Source organism: Zootoca vivipara, chromosome 3 (assembly GCF_963506605.1).
Source record: "Zootoca vivipara chromosome 3, rZooViv1.1, whole genome shotgun sequence".
Taxonomy (NCBI): domain Eukaryota; kingdom Metazoa; phylum Chordata; class Lepidosauria; order Squamata; family Lacertidae; genus Zootoca; species Zootoca vivipara.
Genome location: NC_083278.1, coordinates 103,881,413 through 103,902,440, shown reverse-complemented (window position 1 = coordinate 103,902,440; position 21,028 = coordinate 103,881,413). Strand labels below are relative to the sequence as shown.

General features: G+C 43.4%; 2 protein-coding genes across 4 annotated transcripts in view; one reads left to right on the top strand and one right to left on the bottom strand.

Moving 5' to 3' along the window:
• LOC118083117 (two pore calcium channel protein 1) overlaps window positions 1-9,697 on the top strand; it is a 38,961-nt gene extending 29,264 nt beyond the window's left edge. The window contains exons 10-19 of one of the 2 annotated variants that reach the window (XM_035111212.2): window positions 780-924; window positions 1,112-1,297; window positions 2,537-2,601; window positions 3,175-3,262; window positions 4,315-4,384; window positions 5,099-5,318; window positions 6,972-7,062; window positions 7,868-7,981; window positions 8,814-8,938; window positions 9,189-9,697. In XM_035111212.2, coding sequence (XP_034967103.2) covers window positions 780-924; window positions 1,112-1,297; window positions 2,537-2,601; window positions 3,175-3,262; window positions 4,315-4,384; window positions 5,099-5,318; window positions 6,972-7,062; window positions 7,868-7,981; window positions 8,814-8,938; window positions 9,189-9,334 — 1,250 coding nt within the window. In that variant the 3' untranslated portion in view covers window positions 9,335-9,697. The remainder of the gene's footprint in view (window positions 1-779; window positions 925-1,111; window positions 1,298-2,536; window positions 2,602-3,174; window positions 3,263-4,314; window positions 4,385-5,098; window positions 5,319-6,971; window positions 7,063-7,867; window positions 7,982-8,813; window positions 8,939-9,188) is intronic. The other variant, XM_035111213.2, reaches the window with a different exon arrangement.
• Window positions 9,698-9,705: 8 nt separating this feature from the next.
• Window positions 9,706-21,028, bottom strand: part of BUB1 (BUB1 mitotic checkpoint serine/threonine kinase) — a 30,795-nt gene continuing 19,472 nt past the window's right edge. Inside the window, exons 15-23 of one of the 2 annotated variants that reach the window (XM_035110545.2) lie at window positions 20,916-20,997; window positions 19,288-19,465; window positions 18,273-18,410; window positions 17,472-17,587; window positions 16,305-16,466; window positions 14,749-14,906; window positions 14,466-14,643; window positions 13,634-13,740; window positions 9,706-11,891 (exon numbers count right to left, since the gene is read on the bottom strand). In XM_035110545.2, coding sequence (XP_034966436.2) covers window positions 11,696-11,891; window positions 13,634-13,740; window positions 14,466-14,643; window positions 14,749-14,906; window positions 16,305-16,466; window positions 17,472-17,587; window positions 18,273-18,410; window positions 19,288-19,465; window positions 20,916-20,997 — 1,315 coding nt within the window. In that variant the 3' untranslated portion in view covers window positions 9,706-11,695. The remainder of the gene's footprint in view (window positions 11,892-13,633; window positions 13,741-14,465; window positions 14,644-14,748; window positions 14,907-16,304; window positions 16,467-17,471; window positions 17,588-18,272; window positions 18,411-19,287; window positions 19,466-20,915; window positions 20,998-21,028) is intronic. The other variant, XM_035110546.2, reaches the window with a different exon arrangement.

Here is a 21,028-nt window from a genome sequence, read left to right as displayed (position 1 = left end):
AGACTTGATTTAAATCTTTCTTTTTTCTTTTTTCACAGAAAGACTCATTCCTGCTGGTATAATCTTAATATTTAGAACCAGATGAAGGTTTCATTTTTGGAATAATAAATTTTCAGAGTAGTTTTTTACAGTTATATCAAAAATGACTGATTTGGTTATACTATTAGAAATACATTGACAGATAATTATGAAATTATTGTGAGGTTTAATAAGTTAACTGTTATATTTGGACAACGTTTCTGCTGTACTTTGCTGGAAGGAGAAAAATAATCATTTCCTTAATAACAATTTAAACAATTTATTTAACTAAACAAAAACATTATAGCATATGTATCCATGTTTGTTAACTGATGTGGCTAAATGATTTTTTTAATTAAAAAAACCTTAGACTGAGCTTTAACTTAAAACAAATCCTTATTTCCTGATGAATAGCCTTTCGACAATAATGTAACTTAAATAGAAAACTACCTTTAGAAAGATATTCCTTCCAAAAGTATTTTATTTTAAATTTTAAAAATCCAATTTAAATTTTAAAAAATCCATTTTTAATTTTTTTTAAAAAATTATTTTATCCACCCTGATACCTGTATTCAGTTAATCTGCAGCTGCCTTTACTTTTCTCTTATGCACATCTGGCTAGAAGAACCTGGCCAAATCCAGATTGTTGCTCTTGTCCTGTAGGTTTAACGTGTGGGGGCTTGTCTGAATTGCCGAGTATTTGCCTGAGCAGCTTCTAAATGAGTCCCCCCCCCCCGGGCATTGTTTTCTGTTTATGGCAGACAAAAAGTCTTTTGTGCGTCTTGCTGATCTTTTGAATATACAAGTGATCACCATGAAGCTCCACAGCCACCCCCTGGAAGTCTGGATTCCCCATGTGTACAACTCTGCTCCTAGCCTCCTCATTCGCAAGATGGTTCGGCACAAGTAAGTCTGAATCTCTTGCCTTTCCAACAAAGTGCTTCAGGTGACCCTGAGCAAATTCTCTCACCTGCCCATGGGGCCATTTTGGATGGTGCACGTGGCTGGACCGTAGTAGTTTGGGTTTTCGGGGTAAATTGATTCGAAACAAACAAGTTTGGTTGGTAATTAACCCGGCGAACATCTCCCGCAGGGTATTTGTTTGGATGTATGATGTCATCATACTAATCAATGCCGTCTTCATTGCATTGGATGAGGAGAACCCACTCATTTCCTACGCAGAGTGGGTGTTCCTCAGTCTGTATATCGCCGAGATTCTTCTGAAATTGTACACCTACGAACCCAGAACCTTTTTTGCAAGGAACCAGTTCTGGAACTGGTGAGTAAATTCTTTTATTTTTGTCCCTCCTTGTTATGAAGAAGCCAGTAGTTCCTCGTTCTCCTACATTGACTGGCTTTCCAGGATTTTCAGACATTTCCAGCGTTACTTGGAGGTGCCAGGGACGGAACCTGTGACCTTCTGCAAGCAAAGCATGTGCTCTACCACTGAGCTATGGCCCTGTCTAGTAATATCGGCTTGCCAGGGGAAAACGCTCAACTCTGACACCACACCATATGTTTAAAGCACTCTCATGCCACTTTAAGAGTCCTGGCTTCTCCCAAAGAATCCTGGGAAGTGTAGGGTCTTAGAAGTGCTGAGAGTTGTTAGGGGACCCCTCACAGAACTACGATTTCCAGCAGCCAAACTACAGTTCCCATGATTCTTTGAGGGAAACCATGACTGGTATCATACAGTGCACATAGCTGAACTCTGGAATTTACTGTTACAAGAAGTAGCAATGGCTACTTGGATGACATTATTATTAATATTATTATTATCAACAACAACAAATTTATTATTTATACCCTGCCCATCTGGCTGGGTTTCCCAGGCCATTCTGGGCAGCTCTCAGCAGAATATTATTACTAATAATAATAATAAAACGATAAAGCATCAAACATTAAAAACTTCCCTAAACAGGGCTGCCTTTAGATGTCTTCTAAAAGTCAGATAGTTGTTTATTTCCTTGACATCTGATGAGAGGGCATTCCACAGGGAGGGTGCCACCACCAAGAAGGCCCTCTGCCTGGTTCCCTGTAACCTCACTTCTCGCAGTGAGGGAACTGCCAGAAGGCCCTCGGAGCTGGACCTCCGAGGTCCAGATGAGACACATTCAGGGACAGAATAAGGCTGTGTCCCGCCTCCACTACCAGAGAGATAGTATGCTTCTGAATTCCAGTTGCTGGGGGTTGCAGGTGGAGAAAGTGCTCAGGTCCTTCCTGCAGGCTTCCCTGATGCATCTGGATGGCCACTGTGAGAACAGGACACTTGACAAGATGGGCCTTTGGCTGGACCCCACAGGACTCTGAGCTTCTAACAGGTGACATGAGAGTCATGGGAGACTAGCTTCTTCATCAAGCTGGAGCTCTCCAGATGTTTTGTACTGCAATACTGGCTGGGGCTGATGCAGCTGTCATCTGGAGGGTGCACTAGGTTGGCGAACGCTGGTGGAGATTGTAATAGGCAGATGACTTAAAGTCACACTAACTAAACAAGTTTCTTTCCCATGCTTTCTAGGTTTGATACTTCTATCATTGTTGCTGCCTTGGTTGCAACTGTACTCAACACTACCCTTAAATCAGGTAAGTCTGTGTGTTTCTCCTGTGGAAAGGTATGCAGCAGGTGAGATGAAAACACTTCTCCATTTCCAATATGGTTTCATGTCTCTTGTGACCATTGGTGCATCAAGGAACAGATAAGCCAAACTTGAGGGTCCTTTGTGAAACTTCCATGGACTTGGCTGGTTGTAATGCTGCCTCGTGGTAATGTTAAACCATGGATTAGCCTGATAGAAACAAGCCTAGTCTCCCTCCATGCTCACAAACTCATTCTTCTCCAGTGCAGCTGCAAGGAGGAGATGCAGAGCTTCTGCTTCCATTTGTTATGGGCTGCAGTTTAGCATCAACCACAGTGGTGTGGAGATATTCCTAACCATGGTTTGTTAAAACAAGCTAGCATCACAAAACACAGCTGGAAGTGAAAGCTCCCGAACTTAAGGACAGAGTAAATGAGCCTTAAGTTCACTGAAGCTCATTGTTCTCAAGATAAGCCCAGCTTTCCCCCATCAGAATGACCTATGGCTTATGATGCTCAAATATTAGGATAATGTTAGTTTTCTTGTGTGCCTTTCACCATCCCTTCTTCTTTTTTTCCAGTGACCGTATACAACAGCCAGCAAGTATTGGACATTGTTTTCATCCTGCGAGTTCTTCGACTCATAAGAATCATAGACAGCATACAACGGTAAAATAACTGGGTTTTATTTACAAGCACTGCTGTAAGAGCTCTATACGAACACAGATTGCAGCCACACAGTCACATTTAGTAGGAAGAGCCCAAATGGATTACTACTTGTTGATAGGATGCTCTTCAATGAATGAAGGGATAGGGAGATAGCAAAGTTCAAATGGCAAGGAAATGAGCAGGATCACCTAGCTGAAGTGCTCCTGCATCTTGAAGAAAGTCATGTTCTCTAGTGAATTAAGTTGTTGAGTACTGTATTAGTTTGCAGAGTATGCAGACTGTGGTTTGTGAATCTGCTTACAGTAGGCTTTACCTGTTGCAACCACACACTGGCTGTATCTACACAGATATAAAAATAATGCTTTTTTTAAAAAAAAATTAAAAATATACTGTATATGGAGTTTGTCATTAGCTCAGCAGCACCATCTAGTGTCACATTTGTATAATGCACTGAAAACACACTTAAAACGTTATATTTGCAAGTAGGTGCTTGTAAAAACAAAAAAACCCACAATGTACTAAGAAGCACATAACTTGGATAGAAAAATTTCGAGTTCCAAGCTAACTAACTAATCTGGAGAAGACAAAGGCAGCCTTGTCCCTTTGTTCTCAGAGGATAGATTGAATGTGACAGCTCATATTTAGATCCCAAGAGAGAAGGGGGGGAGGAAGTTGTAAACAGGGTGCAAGTTAAAATGCATCAGTCTAAACCAGGCATCCCCAAACTGCGGCCCTCCAGATGTTTTGGCCTACAACTCCCACGATCCCTAGCTAACAGGACCAGTGGTCAGGGATGATGGGGATTGTAGTCCAAAACATCTGGAGGGCCAAAGTTTGGAGATGCCTGGTCTAAACTTTAAAGCATAGGGAGATCAGCACAGAGGCCAAAGGTACAAGGATAGTCTCAGAATCTGGAGCTCCCTTGCTCTATCTATTTTATCCCTATGCAGACCCCTTTCTGCAATGCCTCCTTTTTTGGTATTTAATTGACCAGTGACACCTGAAAGGCCCATCCCATCCAAACTCAGTTTTCATATACTGTTTTCTTCTAGGTTCCGGGTCATCATGACTACGCTAATAAACATTGTACCTACCATGCTGACCTTTGGTGGACTGGCTTTGGTGAGCATCACCTTTTTTTTAATTCCTCCTCATCCTGCTCGTTTTCATAAATCTGCAGGGGCTTTGGGCTAGTTTGCACACAAGACAGGATTCAGCCAGGCTGCTGCATGTGTGTGTGTGGAATGAGGTGAGGTACATTTGTGCAGTGGGACTGTCCTCCCCGCTTCCCAAACTCAAAACGTGTACAGCCTCAGTCATATCTAGAAATCACTCCCAATGGCATTATGCATTTGTAGATGATTCCTAGGACTGGTTTTCCAAGAGAAGTGTCCAAATAGCCTTGTCTGATCAGTATATCTACTAATTCCTGGCCCACTCACTGCACGTTTAACAGGAGACTTTCAGACAGGGCTGGCCCACACATGAGACAAGGTGAGGTGACCACCTCAGGAGACCAGATCCACTGGGGCAACTTTGACAGCCCCCAGCTCACTGTGCTGCCTCTGCAGTGGCCTCTGGGCAAATAAGAGGTGGTACGGGTCCTGTTCCTAGGGAGGAAATGGCAGGGGCATCTGGGTTCTGCATCCACTAAGCATGATTGAGTAAGCCCCTTCCCTGCCCCCACAACCAGCCAGACTGCCTTTGATTCCAGCTTCAACCATTTGGTAACGTTGATTTGATTTCCCTTCCCTTCCCTTCCCTTGTTCCCAGTGTAAATCTTCACTCCCCCTGCGTTGTTCGCTGACAAATAGGTAACCTCATTTTCCCCATTAGGTGGTGTATTATGTGTTTTCCATCATCGGAATGGAAATCTTCCACGGGAAGGTCCAGTTCTTCGCTGCAAACAGCACCGTGCAACATGCCCTCTACTGCGGAAACCCCGCTCTGAAAGACACCACCTTTGCTCGGGCCAAATATTGCAAGAATAACTTCAATGACATTGCGTCGTCTTTCGTCGTCCTAATGGAGTTAACTGTCGTCAACCAATGGCATGATATCCTTTGTAAAGCAGCATGGTTGTTGTTTTAAAGTGCTTTGGAAGGGAGTAAAAAGCCACCAAGGACTTCCTATCCTTTGGGCAAAGCTTCACACTCCAGATTATTATTATTTATTTATTATTATTTCTACCCCGCCCATCTGGCTGGGTTTCCCCAGCCACTCTGGGCGGCTTCCAACAAAAGATTAATAATACATTAAAACACCAGTCATTAAAAACTTCCCTAAACAGGGCTGCCTTCAGATGTCTTCTAAATGTCAGATAGTTGTTTATTTCTTTGACATCTGATGGGAGGGCATCCCACAGATCTCAGTGTGCCATGAGCAGAACAGGCCAGCCCTACTGTTGGGTAACAGTGACCTGTCCCTAGTGTTGAAACTGGAACCAATTGCTAGTCCAGGTGGCTCAAGTATGCAGAATAGGAATGGGGGGGAGGTGTACCATCCTGGCCTCCTTAGGCAGTGATACATTTTGGGCTAGCCCTGATTACAGAGTCATTTCCGGAACAAATGCATATATATGCAAAAGTCCGTGTTAAATCTCCTTGAAAGCAATAGGAGTAAAAATATCCTCCTATAATAGTGATTTTTTTTAAAAAGGTTTGTAGTCAGTGCTGTGCAAGAGGCTTTCCCTTAAGCCCCAGGACTTCCTCTTCCATTCACACTTTAAATCTGATCCAGTGGATCCCCCAGACCTCCGGGGCTGATTTTGGGGGATTGCAGAGGAGAGGAAGTGCAGGGGAGAGCTCTATTGTACCAGCAGAAGCCCCGCTTCCCAAGTGCAACAGCAGCAATTGGATACAACCCTAAATGTTAATTACCATTGGGGAAAGTTCAGTGATCAATGGCAAACTTCTAACAACTTCTCTTACGTCACGGACATAATGGTCATAGTACTTGTACCTGATCAGGCTACATACATCTTTGGGTAATCGGAAGTTTACTTTCTAGGACACAGTTTTTGTTTCTTGCTCCCCCTCAAAAAAGAGGGGGATCAGCTAGATAAAGGGTATGGGTTTCCAAAGGGTGGGGGGTTTTTTTGGTTTGGTTTTTTTTTTTTTTGCAAGGAGAGGAGCTATTCTGTTCCTATGAAGCTGCTTTCGAAATTATGAGGCAGGCCTTCTGCAGAAGCCTACGATATAGCACAGAGGAATGCTTTTGCAGAAAGATTTCTGAAATGGGGGAGACTAATGAGAGGCACTGGTGTAAACGGACACGGGGGGCACTTTAGATCCATGCCATCAGTGAACGTTGCTAGAGAATGCAGTTAGCCAAGTTCAAATGGCCGAAAGCTTGGGGAATGGGGTGAAATATGGAATTTGCTCCCAGGAGAGGTAGAGACAGCCACTGAGTTGGATGGCGTTAAAAGAGGAATAGGCAAAAGCTGTGTTCTACTACCTCCACAGCTGAGGGCAGTATGCCTCCGAATGCTACCTGCTGGGAATCGCAGGTGGGGAGAATAACTCAGGCCCTGCTTCCAGGCTTCCCAGTCATCTGGCTGGGCCACTCTGCGAACAGGACACTGGGGAAGAATGGCCATTGGTCTGGTCCAGCAGGCTCTTCCTAAATTCCTAACTGCAGCCTAACTTGGCAGATGGGCGAAGTAAGCATGCATGTGGCAAACTTCCTTTTCTAGTCCTTAACTTTCTACTCCTTGCCAGTGGATTTGCCCTTGTGACTCACGAGGCAGCAAAGCTGTACTTCATCACCTTTCATATTGTCGTGGTCATTATGATCATTAAGTAAGTCCAGTGGGTTCCTCCTGCGCCTCCTTCCTGGGGATAGAGGTGGGGGCACTGGGTTGTATTCCACCCGAATCCTGTTGCAAGTAGGACCAGTGAAGCAAATGAACATCAGTTAGTCCTAGCGAGAGCAGAACCACTGGACATCACAAGCATGATATCAGACTCATTCTTATACAGTGGCGCCTCGACTTACGAATTTAATCCGTTCCGAAGGCACCTTTGTAAGTTGAAAAATTCGTAAGTCGAAAAATGCCATTGGAAACGCGATTTCTCATAGGAACGCATTGGAAACGGAAAAAATTGTAAGTCGAAGCAACCCTATCTAAAAATTCGTAAATCGTAAAATCTCTATCTAAAACCACCGCAGGTTTTTCCGGATGTCGAGACATTCGTAAGTGCGCGGCCATTACCCCCATTCGTAAGTTGAAAAATCCGGTTGTCGAGTCGTTCATAAGTCGAGGTACCACTGTATTTAATGTTCCAAATGTGTGCGCGCTTGCAAGCAGAGCAACATTGATGCTCTGAAAATCCAGTGGGATTAGGGTACAGCATAAACATCTGCCCTCTTCTGTTCTAGGTGAAGCTGGGTTTGTGTGTTCATAGTGATGGACTGCTTTGGAGGGGGGCAAGTGGGGTATGAATTTAATAAGTAAAATAATTAAAATAGGAAGGGCAGGCCAATGTCTATGGTGTGTTGATCACACACTTCGGTGCCAGCTGCCACATGGATGGTTGAGGTAGAGGGGGAGAAAGGATTGTTTTTGAGGTGCATTGTTTCCATGTGTCAACTTTTGATTTTTAGCATCTTTATAGCATTTATTCTGGAAGCTTTCTTTGTGGAGTATTCCCTTGAAAAGAGTGAAGTGGAAACTGCCATCGAGAAGAAAATCCAAGAACTTGGTGTGGGCATTCAGGAGTAAGTTAACCAAGGACAGAATAACATCTCCCTTCCGGTCCCATCTACATGGCCCAATGAATGATGGCTGAGGGATGCTTGATTTGTATGGACTTGCGCAGCTGCCACCTGCAGAAACTGATGCTTGTTATAACTTCTGTGGCCATTTGGCTGAAAGTATTTACAATGGATCCACTTTCCCTTCAGTGGTGGTCCAGATGTTGGACTACAACTCCCATTGGCCTTGCTGGCAGAGGCTGATTGGGAGTAGTAGTCCAACCAAGTCTAGAAGGCGCCACATTGGATATACCCTTAGATGTTCCCCCCATAAACTGCAATTCTTAATAACTTTTGCTTCTAACTGCTGTCATTGTTTGGTCATGTAAACTGATTCTTTACCAGTTTTAAGAATTGGCACAGCCTGTCAACTTATTATATATAATGAATGAATGAATGAATGAATGGGGTAGGAGAGCTTAAAAATGCCAATATATTTCACATCTGGCAACCAATGTGCCCCTTTGGTTTTGTGCTTAGTTTGTTTCTACTACATTATGGAAAGTCTCAATGCAATTTATTTTTAAAAACAAAACAAAAGAGGTGCAGGGCACCTGGCTGCTCTAGACCCGATCTATTTTAAACATTTACCTGAGAATAAGCCCCACTGAGTTCATTAGGACTTTATTGTGTTTAGCCCTGCTGAGGATTGCAGCCTTAAGTCTTTTTTTCAAGAAGAAAATCGCATTCCCAGTAAAAAGCTATGCACCTAACAGGAAAAGCACGATCTGCAGCCCTGTAGGGAATGTATTGAGAAGGCAGGTGCTTATAGTTTTTTGTGGTCTTTTTTTTAAAGAGATGAACTACTAGAAGGTCAATTGATAGACAACATGGAAACCAGTGAAAATGACCTTGGAGGTGAAGAGGGAGCAGCAACCAAGAAGAAACCGAAAGGACTGATGTTTAAAGTTGCTTCCAAAAGTGAGTGTGCTGTCAAACTTTTTAAGGGGTTGCTGCTGAATGTTTAACATGGAACTTGAGTGTATTTTCCAAGACATGAGTGTGTTAACACGTTGATCAAACTGAAGTCCCACTCACCCAAGGGTCAGACTAGGCTGCTGAGAGAAGTCAAAGTGGTATCCATTTTACATGGTGTAACTTTTCGTGTGCATTTGTACTGTGGAGCTTCTCTATCACTGGAAAGTAACATTGTTCATCTTTTTGTCCCCAGGATACAGGACTGTTGATGCTTTACTTCAACGCATGTTTGAAGCAGAGATACCTCCGGAAGAAGAAGGCCCTTCACTGGAGCAGATCTTAAACCTTTCACCGGATGACACTTACCTTAAGAACCCTACCTTCAACAGTGCTGCATAACTGGAAGCTGCTTTTCAGGTGGCTCACTGGCTGCCACCTTTAGAGCTACCACAGGCTTATCTACCAGATAAGAGGTACTGATGCTCTGCTCTCTAATCCCTTCCTCCAATGAATACAGCATCCCACAGCGCTATATTTTTTAAGTGTATAAAATCATGAAAATTGCAGTATTTTTTATAAAGGGAAAAAAGCACATTGAATGTGTCTAAAATACTTGACTCTCTCCAAAGATACTTAGCATGCTGTCTAACTACATAGTACTAAAACCTGTATAAAATGTCTAATATTTACCTCTGTAACCTGTTTTGATACAATATTGCTTTTCCTTGGGTGCATTATCAACCAATGTGGTGTAAACCAATAAAAAGTTATAAAGAGAAGACTGTTTCTCTCTCTCTCTCCTCTTTTTCCTGCCTGTTATCCTGATGAATGTTTAAAGCAAGGAGAAAGGATCAAATGGATTTTGTCTTGTGGCCTGGTTTAAAAATGCTACATCTTTGTGCAAACTGATACCTAACAGGAAAGAGTGCTTAAAAGCGCCAATATCTGGGCCATGTTTGGCAAAGTTAATTATCGGAAGATATTAACAGCCAAAATCCAAATGTCAGAGTTAACACCAGTTTGAAGGCTGGTTCATAGGGGTGAGGCAGCTGCCTCTTAAGTCATGCAGAAGCAGAGCAGGCACAACCACTACCACCCTGCAGCTGGCAATGTGTGACATAAGTCTTAAAAGCATGCTTTCCCCCTGTTTATGGGGAAAAGATCGCGCAGAAGCCATAACTAAGAGCCAGCAGTATGATGCGGCTGCTAAAAAAGCAAATGCAATCATACATTATATTAATAGAAGCAGTGTTCACATCACATGAGAGGCAATAGTTCCACTATTCTGTACAGCTCAGGTTCGATGGCCATAGATTCCTGTCTTGAAGGTTGGGCTAAATGACCTTCAGAGTCCTGATTGTACCCTCTGTTCCAACACGGAGCACTTCATGCCAACTGCATTTACTAACTGAGCCATACTCATGCTCCTGCTGCTAATTTATTAAAGAACATTTTGTTATTGATCTTAGTTTTTAGCAACATGCTCCTGCTTGTTTCTTTTGCTAAAGTTTCTGTATATATTTGGATGAGGCTTCTATTTTGAAGGATGCCTTCTTGCCTCCAATAGCTCTGACTGTTTGTTAACCAAACCAGCATCCTATTGGCCTTGCTGCTCCCTTCCTGATCTATGGTATACACTCTAGCTGAGCTTCTAATATTGTGCTTTGCAACAACTCCCAACTTCCTTTCTAAAAATTTCCCCTTATTGGGGGCAGTTTGTCTTTTGAAGACAAATGCAACCATGTTAGAGATTTTCTTACCAATTGGCCATTTACATATCTTGTATTTGATAGCACCGTGGTCACTGTTCCCAAGTGCTCAAACAACACATTAGGCAACAGGTTCAGGGTCTCTGCTCAGTTCCCATGGACATCTAGGAATTTTACCTATTTGTAAGGACAAGAACACATGTACCCAGTCTATGTGAGGGTGGTTGAAGTCACCCATTACTACACTTCCTCTTTCAGATGCTTCCCTGATCCCCTTCCCCATCTCAAGAGCATATTTGGATGGTAATTTGATGGCATATTTGATTCAGTCCAGTCAAAGGCGACTACAGGGTGCGGCGCTCATCTCGCTTTCAGGCTGAGGGAGCCGGTGTTTGTCCAGACAGTTTTCTGGGTCAAGTGGCTAGCATGACTAAATCGCTTCTGGAGCAATAGGACACCGTGATGGAAACCAGAGCATATGGAAACACCATTTACCTTCCTGCTGCAGCGGATCTACTTGCACTGGTATATGCTTTCAAATTGCTAGGTTGGCAGAAGCTGGGACAGAGCAACAGGAGCTCACCCCATCGTGGGGATTCGAACCGCCGACCTTCCAATCGGCAAGCACAAGAGGTTCAATGGTTTAGAGCACAGTGCCACCTACATTCCTTTATTTGGATGTAGGGGACAGGAAGAGGAAGTCTGTTCTGGATGTTACCATAGTAAACAGTTCAGAGCCTGAGAAACTCATTCCAGAACATGGCAGTTAAAATTTCTCCTCTACATAAAATAGACCCCTTCTATAAACATCCTCATCTTAGTGGTTACAGTAATGCATCTTTTCCCCCAAGCCTTTATAATTCTTCTCCATCCACTCGTCATAGTACCCTAGCGTCCCATTCTCAATCCTTTCCCTATTTTCTTAGCTACGCAGTTTCCAAGCTGCTATACTTGTTTCCTAGGCACTGTTAAATTTATTATATTCATAGTTACAATAAGGTGGGGAGCATTTTCTATTCAGGCGTGTTTGTGGACCTTGGAGTCCCAAGATTCACTTTCGTGAACTTTTGTTTTCCACGAGCAACACTGCAAGCCTTTTACGGAGCATTGTTACTTTACTGGCACAAGTGCTCAGAAATACGTCTCTCAATCTTGCCTGCAGTGCTCCCAACGAAGGAATGTGGTTGCAGTCTTGTACATTCAGCAAGGTGAAGAAGAAATCAGTCCAGAGTTCTGCATTAGGGATCCTGGAAGATTAAGCACAAGGTTAAAGACTTTACAGGCATCATTAAAAATGCCTACTGCAAATCTGCTGCGTCCTAATATACAAGCTCAAACTTTCCCATGACACGAGACCAATGTTGGTCTCCCTTAACCAAGAAAAGTCACTGGGAAAGATTTCACCCATTTAACATGCAGCCAGGATACTACCCAACACAAGTGCAAAAGTAAAATGCTTCTTTCAAGCCTAATTTCAGTCAGGGGAGGGGAAACACCACTGTGCAGGAAAGTGCGCCAATAGGCAACCTCTGATTTAGGAAGCTGGTGAATGTGTTTTATGCCGCAGGCCTTTAAAGTCTAGGAGGCAAGGGTCTTTGACATCACAGGTTGTTGCTTAACTCCAGTCTTCTTTATTTAGATATTTATAGGCTACCTTGCTGACTATACCCCCATGCAGGGTAAAGTAACAACAACAAATAAGACAACATAATAAACAGACCAGCAGCCAAAAGCGGATCACTACACACACACACACACACACACACACACACACACACTAGCTGGCCCTGCCACACGTTGCTGTGGGTTATTTGTGTGATTTCCCCTACCCTGTGCCCATCCATGACGTATCCCTGTGATTCCCCCACTCCTCCCCTCATCCCCCCGGCTTATCCCTGTGATTTTCCCCCTCTCCTCCTCCTAACCACCCACTTACCCCTGTGATTTCCCTCCTCTCCTCCGTCCAACCTCCCCCCCCCCCGGGTTATCCCTGGGACCCGTTCATTTTGCACACCATCATTCCCCAATGCGCCTGTTCTGTAAAATTTTGCCCTGTCCCAACCCTGACTCCCCTACCCATGTGTGTTATGTGAAATAACATTTATTCTACCCAAAGGCACGGCCCTGCAAAAGGCCCATATTCAGTTGATTCTGTGCTGCGGCCTATTTGGCCCCCCATCCCCCACCCAGGCAGCCCCTAAATCCACTCAGCCTAGTCTGCAAAGCCGAGGCGAGATACTGTGGAGAGGGCAGGTTTCATTCCTGTGTCTCCCCCCACCCTGTTCTGATGCATTACCTATCCCTGTCGCCTATTCAGCCCCCCCCCCGGCAGGCCCCTACCTCCACTTGGCAATGTTGGGCCTTGTTGCTGCAAAAGGCCTGTTTTCAGTTGGTTGCTGTGGAATTTTGTGATGTCATCTGGTGCCACGGCTTTCAAGGCAGCAGTGGGTGATCTGCCTTTCTATTATTATTACTATTATTATTATTATTATTATTATTATTATTATTATTATTATTATTTTGTACCCCGCCTATCTGGCTGGGTTTCCCCAGCCATTCTGGCTATTGGATGCTGCTGGTGTCTTCAGAGCGTCTGCTGGTGATGTCTAATTTGGGCGCCACTTTTTGTGTTTAATCATTGTTTTAGGTATGAAAGGTTTGCTTTTTTGGAAAAAAATTATGCCAGATCCCTCACTGATGGGCATGGAACGCTGTGGCCAAATTTGTTACATTACAGTCCAGTGGTATCAAAGACTCTTGCCTCCTAAACGGATGCTGATGAGCCTTAGGTGTTTACGAGGCAGTGCGCTTAGTTACCGTGGGTCAATGATATTGGTGTCCAAAAAAAGCCAATGAAAAAGCATGAACAAAGGACAATTCCAAGAACACCCCCCCCCCCGGACTGCACAGGAATATGTAGCAGGTGCGTAGACATGTTATGTATTACCGCAAAGGCAGACATTTTGGAAAAAGACTTTTCTTGACCAACCTCCTAAAGAGAGCATCAGGTTTCCAGATTCCATTCTCATGTTTCACTTTCATGTATGTGCCAAATAGCATGCAGTAGACTGTTGCAGCAATACCATAGTAATCAGTCTAAAAAATAAGGACATGTTTGTAGAAAGCTTCAGTTACACAGGAAGGAAAAATTAATATATTCCTCAAAGTTTATGGTGATCCTCAACTAGCCCATGCTTCTGAACTGCTGTATGTAGTTTTCAGGATCTAATCTTACAATTTGTTGTGGTGTTGTTGTTTTTTGAGATCTCACCCTTCTGCCGCGGAGCTCTGGGTGGCACAGAAATTTTCTCCCCCACCTCAATTTTATTTTCACAACAGTTCTGTGAGGTAGGGTTAGGCTGAGAGTTGGTGACTGGTCAACCAGTGAGATTCATGCCTGGACAGGAATTTGAACTCAGGTCTCTAGTCCTAATCCAACATTCTAACCAACACACCGCCTAGTGTGAACTTTGAACGTTCAAAGTTAACGATATTTTTTAGTACTTTCGCATACCACCAGCCTTCCAAAAGCAGTGAGTGAGCTGCAAGTCCTTATTGAAATGAAGACCCAATGGCTACCAATAGATTTTTAATTTGCACAGCATCTGTCACCAATGTTGCTGCTTTATACCTAGTCAAAAATTTTGGTCGCTGAGTTTAGTGCTGTCTACACTGACCGGCAGCAGCTCTCCCAGGCTTTCAGACAGGAGATATTTCTTGCCTGGTGATGCCAGAGATTGAACCTGTAAGTAGATGTTCTACCCCTGAGATATGTCCCAGACTGCATATACAAAGACAAAAACCATGCATTTGCCCCATACCTGGTAATTCCATGGCTTGTTTGTCATCATCTCAGTACACTGAAATCCAGATGTTTTGCATTTTCCTGTGAATACAGTTCCTTCAGGAAACAGGTTCATGTCTATGCTTCGGCCAAAGTCAATTAGGGTCAAGCCATGAGACACGCTATCCACATCGCAGGTGTCGTTGTCCCAAAACCTTTTGTGATTCAAAGAAATTGAACCATTATTTCCAATACGGCAAGGCAGGTTATTTTGATTGTTTTTTTTAAAAGGTAAGACAACTCACAAGCGAAATACTTGCCTTTCACTGAAAACAAAGTTGTCGGGTTTAATGTCGCCATGAATTATCCCACAGCTGTGAAGCTCTTCGACCATGCGTAAAATGTGTATGGTGAAGTAGATAACAAGCACTTGGGGCATCACCTTCTCCACCAGCTTTTTGTATATGTTTATGGTGTTCTGAAGTTGAGAGAGTTGGGGGTGGGGAAGAGAAGATGCTTATGAATGACCCTAGCCATGAGTAGACAAATTAAGGCATAAGGCTGAAATCCTACATATGCTGAACTAAGGAGCATGTTTCAATGAACGTTTGCGTAAACATGCATACAACTAGGCTACAAGAGTACAATGGAAGCTGTACATGAACATGCTTGACCAGAGATAGGAAACCAAATACGATCCCCTGCACCTCTCTATCTGGCCCTTGGGACTCTTCCCTGGGATACACCCTTCACTGGCCCTGCTTTGTGCCCTTCCTTAAGTGTTTTTGCCTGTCTAGACTATGCCCTTGATCTCTGATAAGGTTTCTTGCTTGCCTGGATGGAGGACAGAGTGGGGTACACAAGTGTGTGCAAAAGCTAGCCTACAATACTACAGCGACTTTCACATTTACTGCTCCGCCCACTTTTGCCTTTGACCCTGCCCACTACTGGCATGTGACCTCCAGAAGCTTGCCCAGAATGGTTAATAATAATAATAATTATTATTATTATTATTATTATTTATTATAATTTGTTCCCCAGCCACTCTGGGTGGCTTCCAACAAAGATTTAAAATACATTAACATATCACACATTAAAAACTTCCAAGGTATGACTGTAGTAGGTTTAAGGAACTGGAGGGACGAAGGGTAAGAAGAGACTGGGTAATGAAGGGCCTGTTCAAGACGCAAGCACAATGAGGATTAGGACTCTCAAAAATATTGGAAGGCGGTGCAGAAGTTATTTTTGTTCCAACAGGGCAATCCCTATAAGATGACTGGACTTTGTGATTTTATTTATCCAGGGTAGTACTTAGATCCTGCTTCTCAAGGTGGGGGACAGCCTTCATGAAACAGCTTCCAAAATAGTTGAGATTATGCCTTTTTAAAACAAACAAAAAACAAAAAAAACCACCCCAAAACTCTTCCAGCCCCGTGGCTAAAGATTTTAGCACACGAAAACAAATATGTTAGGTATGTTTAGGAGTTTGGGGTGGTGGTCCCGATTGAAAGCAAAATATATATTTGGACGGTATCATCTCTGAGATTCCCTGAAGAAGCTTCCCAAGGCAAAGTCGGGCTATGCCATGATCGGGAACGTGGCACCAGTGGCAACTCCACAGTTGTTGTCTTTCATAGACATGAGGAAGTAGCCATCATTTCCCCAGTAGGTGGACCAGGAGTTCTTCACAAACCAGTAGCGTTCACCTTGGAAGACACCGTAACCTACAGCTAGGACCGCATGATCCAGCTGGCCTTGTTTGTTTGCACACTTGGGCTCATAGTAGACACAGGCTGGAAAAAGTACCCTATTCCCGATTTGGACCAAGACCAACCGCAGTAAAGCTAACATTCATTGATACCCAGACCGCACTCACCAGCAAAGTCCCATAACTGTAAAGCTCGCCAACTAAAATGCTTCCATTGCGGAAAAAGTGAGCAGAATAGAACTGGATGAAAAGATGGCGCAAGCTTGGTTTAAGCCTTTCTGTTAGCTGAGCTACTATGTAGAATTCCCAGGGGCTTGCTGGCTTCTGCACCTGCAAATAAATGCACAAACACTTTTAGGGTAATTATTACCGTATTGGCCTAAACATACGCCTCATTTTTTTTTTCAAATTCCGACCGTGAAAAGTTAAAGTGCAGCTTAAATTCGCAACCTTACAAAAATTGGCTTTTATGGTATCACTGCTGAAACAGACATACAGTAAAATGGAATGGGTGTGACTGAAGAATTTTAAGGGAGTGACTTATATTTGGGTATTGTCTCCCCCCCCCTTGAATTTTAAAGGTGTGGCTTATATTTGGGTGTAGCTTATATTCAGGCCACGGTATTATTTATTGAATTTATTAGTCGCTTTCTCTTGCCCAGGGCAAGTTCATTTTCTGCAGCGAATGGAGGAGACCCAAGGAAGGCTTGCTCCTCCCATTCATCTATAGCAGTGTTTCCCAACCTTGTGCCTCCAGATGTTTTGGGTCTACAACTCCCATCATCCCTAGCTAGCAAGACCAGTGGTCAGGAATGATGGGAATTGTAGTCCGAAAAACATCTGGAGGCACAAGGTTGGGAAACACTGATCTATAGATCTCCTCCACTGAAGGAAAAGAGAACATTGGACAAACCACGTTGAGTTCATTTACAGAAGGGTAGGGGTAGAGGAGATTCAAAGGAGGGTGGGAGGAGCAACATGCAGGAAAAACCCACCACCACTGCAGGAAAAAGTGACTTCATGGATCCATGTTAGGCACTTGGTGGGGGTTGGGGAGGATTTGGAGAAGGGCAGGGTGGACACAATTATTACTAAAATAAAAATTATTTCAAATCCCACTACAGATAGAACCTTCTGCCAAACGGTGCAATGGGCACAGGACAGAAGTGTCTCTTGTACCATGGATCAACCCTTAACCGTTAAACTCTTTATAACCTTAAGTACATGAAGACAGAAGAGTCTGCTTAGGAAGCATCCACATCTGACCTTTAAAGAACAGCACTACGAGATGGCATTTGTTTTTAGATAAGCCACAGAAGCCCAAAGCCCACTTACTTTCAGTATGACTTTCCGATTATTTTTCATGTTTTCCATATCAAGGACAGAAGCTTGATAGACGTGTGCAAAAGCTCCTTCTCCCAGTAAGAGGTCAACATGAAAGGATGTGGTTGCTAAGCAAGTGGCAAGGAGAAAGAAGAGGAGGAAATGTAGTAAAGGAATTAGAATACAGCAAAAATGACCTATTTCAAACACATGTGCTAACTTTCTGGCCTGACAGTGGTACCCCCTCCAGGAATTCTATGGAACAAAGGTCCCAGAGACTGGTATGAAGGTGCATGAAACAGGTCAAGCAGGTCTGCGTGTGGACAGGGAACCATATGGAAACCTAGGTATGTACATTGTCTTCAGTCTCATCCTACTCATTCCTCTGACTTCAGAGATTGATGCAGGAACTGCCTACACATTTTCAAGCATGCATTGTAGCTGCTATAAGAGCTAGCTACATTTTTTTTTTAAGAATTAAGCAACTCCATGAAAGCTTAATTTCTCAGGATGATGAATTCTGCATCATTTCCTGTACATCTGAAGACCCCTGATTTAGTATTATGCAGGGTACCGGTAGACAGTGATGCACAATAGGGCTAGCTCTGCAAAAACATTTGCTTTGGAGTAAAAAAAAGCCCAAGACTTCATTGTTCTTGCAAAATGCAAACAAGTCCCAGCTTCTCACTTTCTGTCTGGCATCCTCCAGTGAATGCAAACTGACTACTGCTTTCAGACGTCTGTCCACACCACACAGTTTAAACTGACTTATGCAGGGGGGAAACCAAGTACACAGTAGTATGCAGGTCTTACCCAATTTGAGTTCAGCTTTCGGTTTGAGAACTGGAAGACTTGATCCCCATTCAAAAGTATTTGAGTAGGCACTTATTGGCTTGGGCAGCCCAAGCAGAAGCTGATGAATTAAGCTGTCGCTCCAAGGGTCTTCAATAACTTCACAAGAAAAAAGATTTCAGTTAAGTCATTTAAATCAGGGAAATAAGAAGATTTTCTCATTGATAGGCATCATCAACATTTGAAAAGACAAGCCTAAATGACAGAGACCAAAAGAAAAGGCATGGAGATTCAGCCAAAGTACTGGGATGAAACACTGAGCACTTGGAATACACAATTATTCCCTATAATTTGAACATCGCCAGCTATTTATTTATATCAGGCATCCCCAAACTTTGGCCCTCCAGATGTTTTGGACTACAATTACCATCATCCCTGACCACTGGTCCTGTTAGCTAGGGATCATGGGAGTTGTAGGCCAAAACATCTGGAGGGCCGCAGTTTGGGGATGCCTGATTTATATGAACATTGTCTACCCTCTCCTTTTCTCTCTTAAAAAAAAAGGGCACAAGCAACTAAGGAATCCAGTGATGTTGTGAGAGAGAAGAATATCAAATGTATGTTTGTTGTGCGTCTATGTTTTTAAAGAAAGAAATTAATAAAAATCTTTTTTTTAAAAAAAGGAATCCAGTGAGCTGCAAGCTGGTGTAGTATACTGCTGAATACTGCTGAATCTTGCATTCTCTGGTGCAACTGGGAGAAACAAACCATATAGCCATAATTAAGCTCGGCTTCCAATCTGAACCCAAGGTTGTGGTTTGTCGTTCCCTAGTCAGGACTCATAAATTAACACAATCCCACCCAGGTTTGGACGTAACCGGTGTAAACCAAGCTTAACAGGCATTTTCTGGTTAGATGCAGAATGGCAAACAGCAATATAAAATAAAGTGCTTATAGTCAGGCAAGTTTGCCTAGGAAGACCATTTTCTACAACCCTGTATTCTTAGACATATTCTTCCTGGGAAAGCAAGTTTACCTTTACCCTGAGTCTGTTGACAGGCTGACAGTGGTATGGTGCGGAATGGCGTAGAGGCGAGTGATGCAGCACAAGCAAAATCTCCTGTGCTACCTGGGGTAGGAGCCAGGGTCTTGTTGCTGAAATTAGCCCACACGGTGCAGTCATCCTTCAGGCCCTCCGTTGGCGAACTTTCCTCCTAAAGACAGTGACACACAAGCTACATCCACCTTTCCATTCAAAGCTGAAAGGAGAATTTCACCTCCCAAAAGTTAGGGACATATAAAGGAAAATACCCCCCCCCCCCCGATTTTATTTTGTTTGGCAATAGCAGAAGTTTTACAAGCGTCATCTCCCCTGGTGCAGGCTAGGTGCACATAGCAAATGTGTGATGATGCGCACATAAGGAGTTTGTGAGGCCACGTGCACATAAACAACTACATTTAGATGTAACACCAAACCAGTTTGGCAATCGGGAGAGGAACAATCAACTCTTGCAACAACTGTATGCCCTCACAAAGTGAACATAGCTAGGTGGCCTGTTATATCGCTCACCAGGGCTTTCATTTATTTTATTTGCCCTAGCTACGTTGGGCAGCTTCCAACATAGTCTAAAAACACAACTGTGCATCAAAACTTCCTGATACAGGGCTGCCTTCAGATTTCTTCTAAAACCCAGATAGTTGTTTATCTCTGTTTATCTGACGGAAGGGTATTCCACAGGGTGGCATATAAGACACCGTCTTATATTTATTTTTCCTCAAAAAAAAAAAACCCACTATGGCTTATTTTCAGGGGATGTCTTATTTTTTCCTCCTCCTGCCGCGGCCGGCATTGCTGCTGCACCTATCACTATGTCTTATTTTCGGGGTATGGCTTATATTCCTTGAATGCTTAAAAATCCTGCTATGGCTCATTTTATGACGTCTTAAAATAAGGGAAACAGGGTAACTTCACTTCTCACAGTGGGGGAACCGCCAGAAGGCCCTCAGAGCTGGACGTCAGCATGTGAGCCAAGGCTGTTTAGGACTACAACTCTCATCAGCCCAAGCTACCATGGCCAACCGTCAGGGATGATGGGAGTTGTAGTCCAACAGCATCTGCAAGACTATTGGCTCACCATCGTTGGCTCGATCCTCTAAGACAATACCTACTAAGACACGTGAGTGCCACATCCAAACACTTTCTTTAAAATGTTTTATTTTCCTCATATGCAAATTTAAGCAGCTATACATAAATCAACTAAAACTCTATGATCAATCGACAATGGTTTCTTTAGTCATCTGACAACCCAAGTTCATTCTCAATTAAGGTTTTTATTTAGTTTCCCCCCCCCCTTTGTTTAACAGAAACAACAAAAGACAAGAACAAAAATGGTTGACACAGAGAGTGGGGAGTGGGGAAGACAGGTTGAGAGGGGTCAGCATAGGTTGTGGCAGCCCACTTTGTACCCTACACAGATCTGAAGCTTAATTTACAAACACCCAGTAGTAAGGAAGAAGCATACCCCAGGGGTGAGGCAGCATAATTCCAATGAGGCTCTATGTAGGGTGGGAGGACTACTGGGAGTATTCTCTCAAAACACTTGAAGAATCCTGCATTCTCAAAATCCTTGATATATGTCTCTGTTATAAATGCCATTCACTTACTGCTGATTTGGCAGCACAGCTGACTGTGGGACGTTCTCCAAAGACTTTGGGTCCTGTCAACTTTGGGGGATGTATGGGAACACTGAAAGAAAAAGTTCAATTTTGGAGCAAAT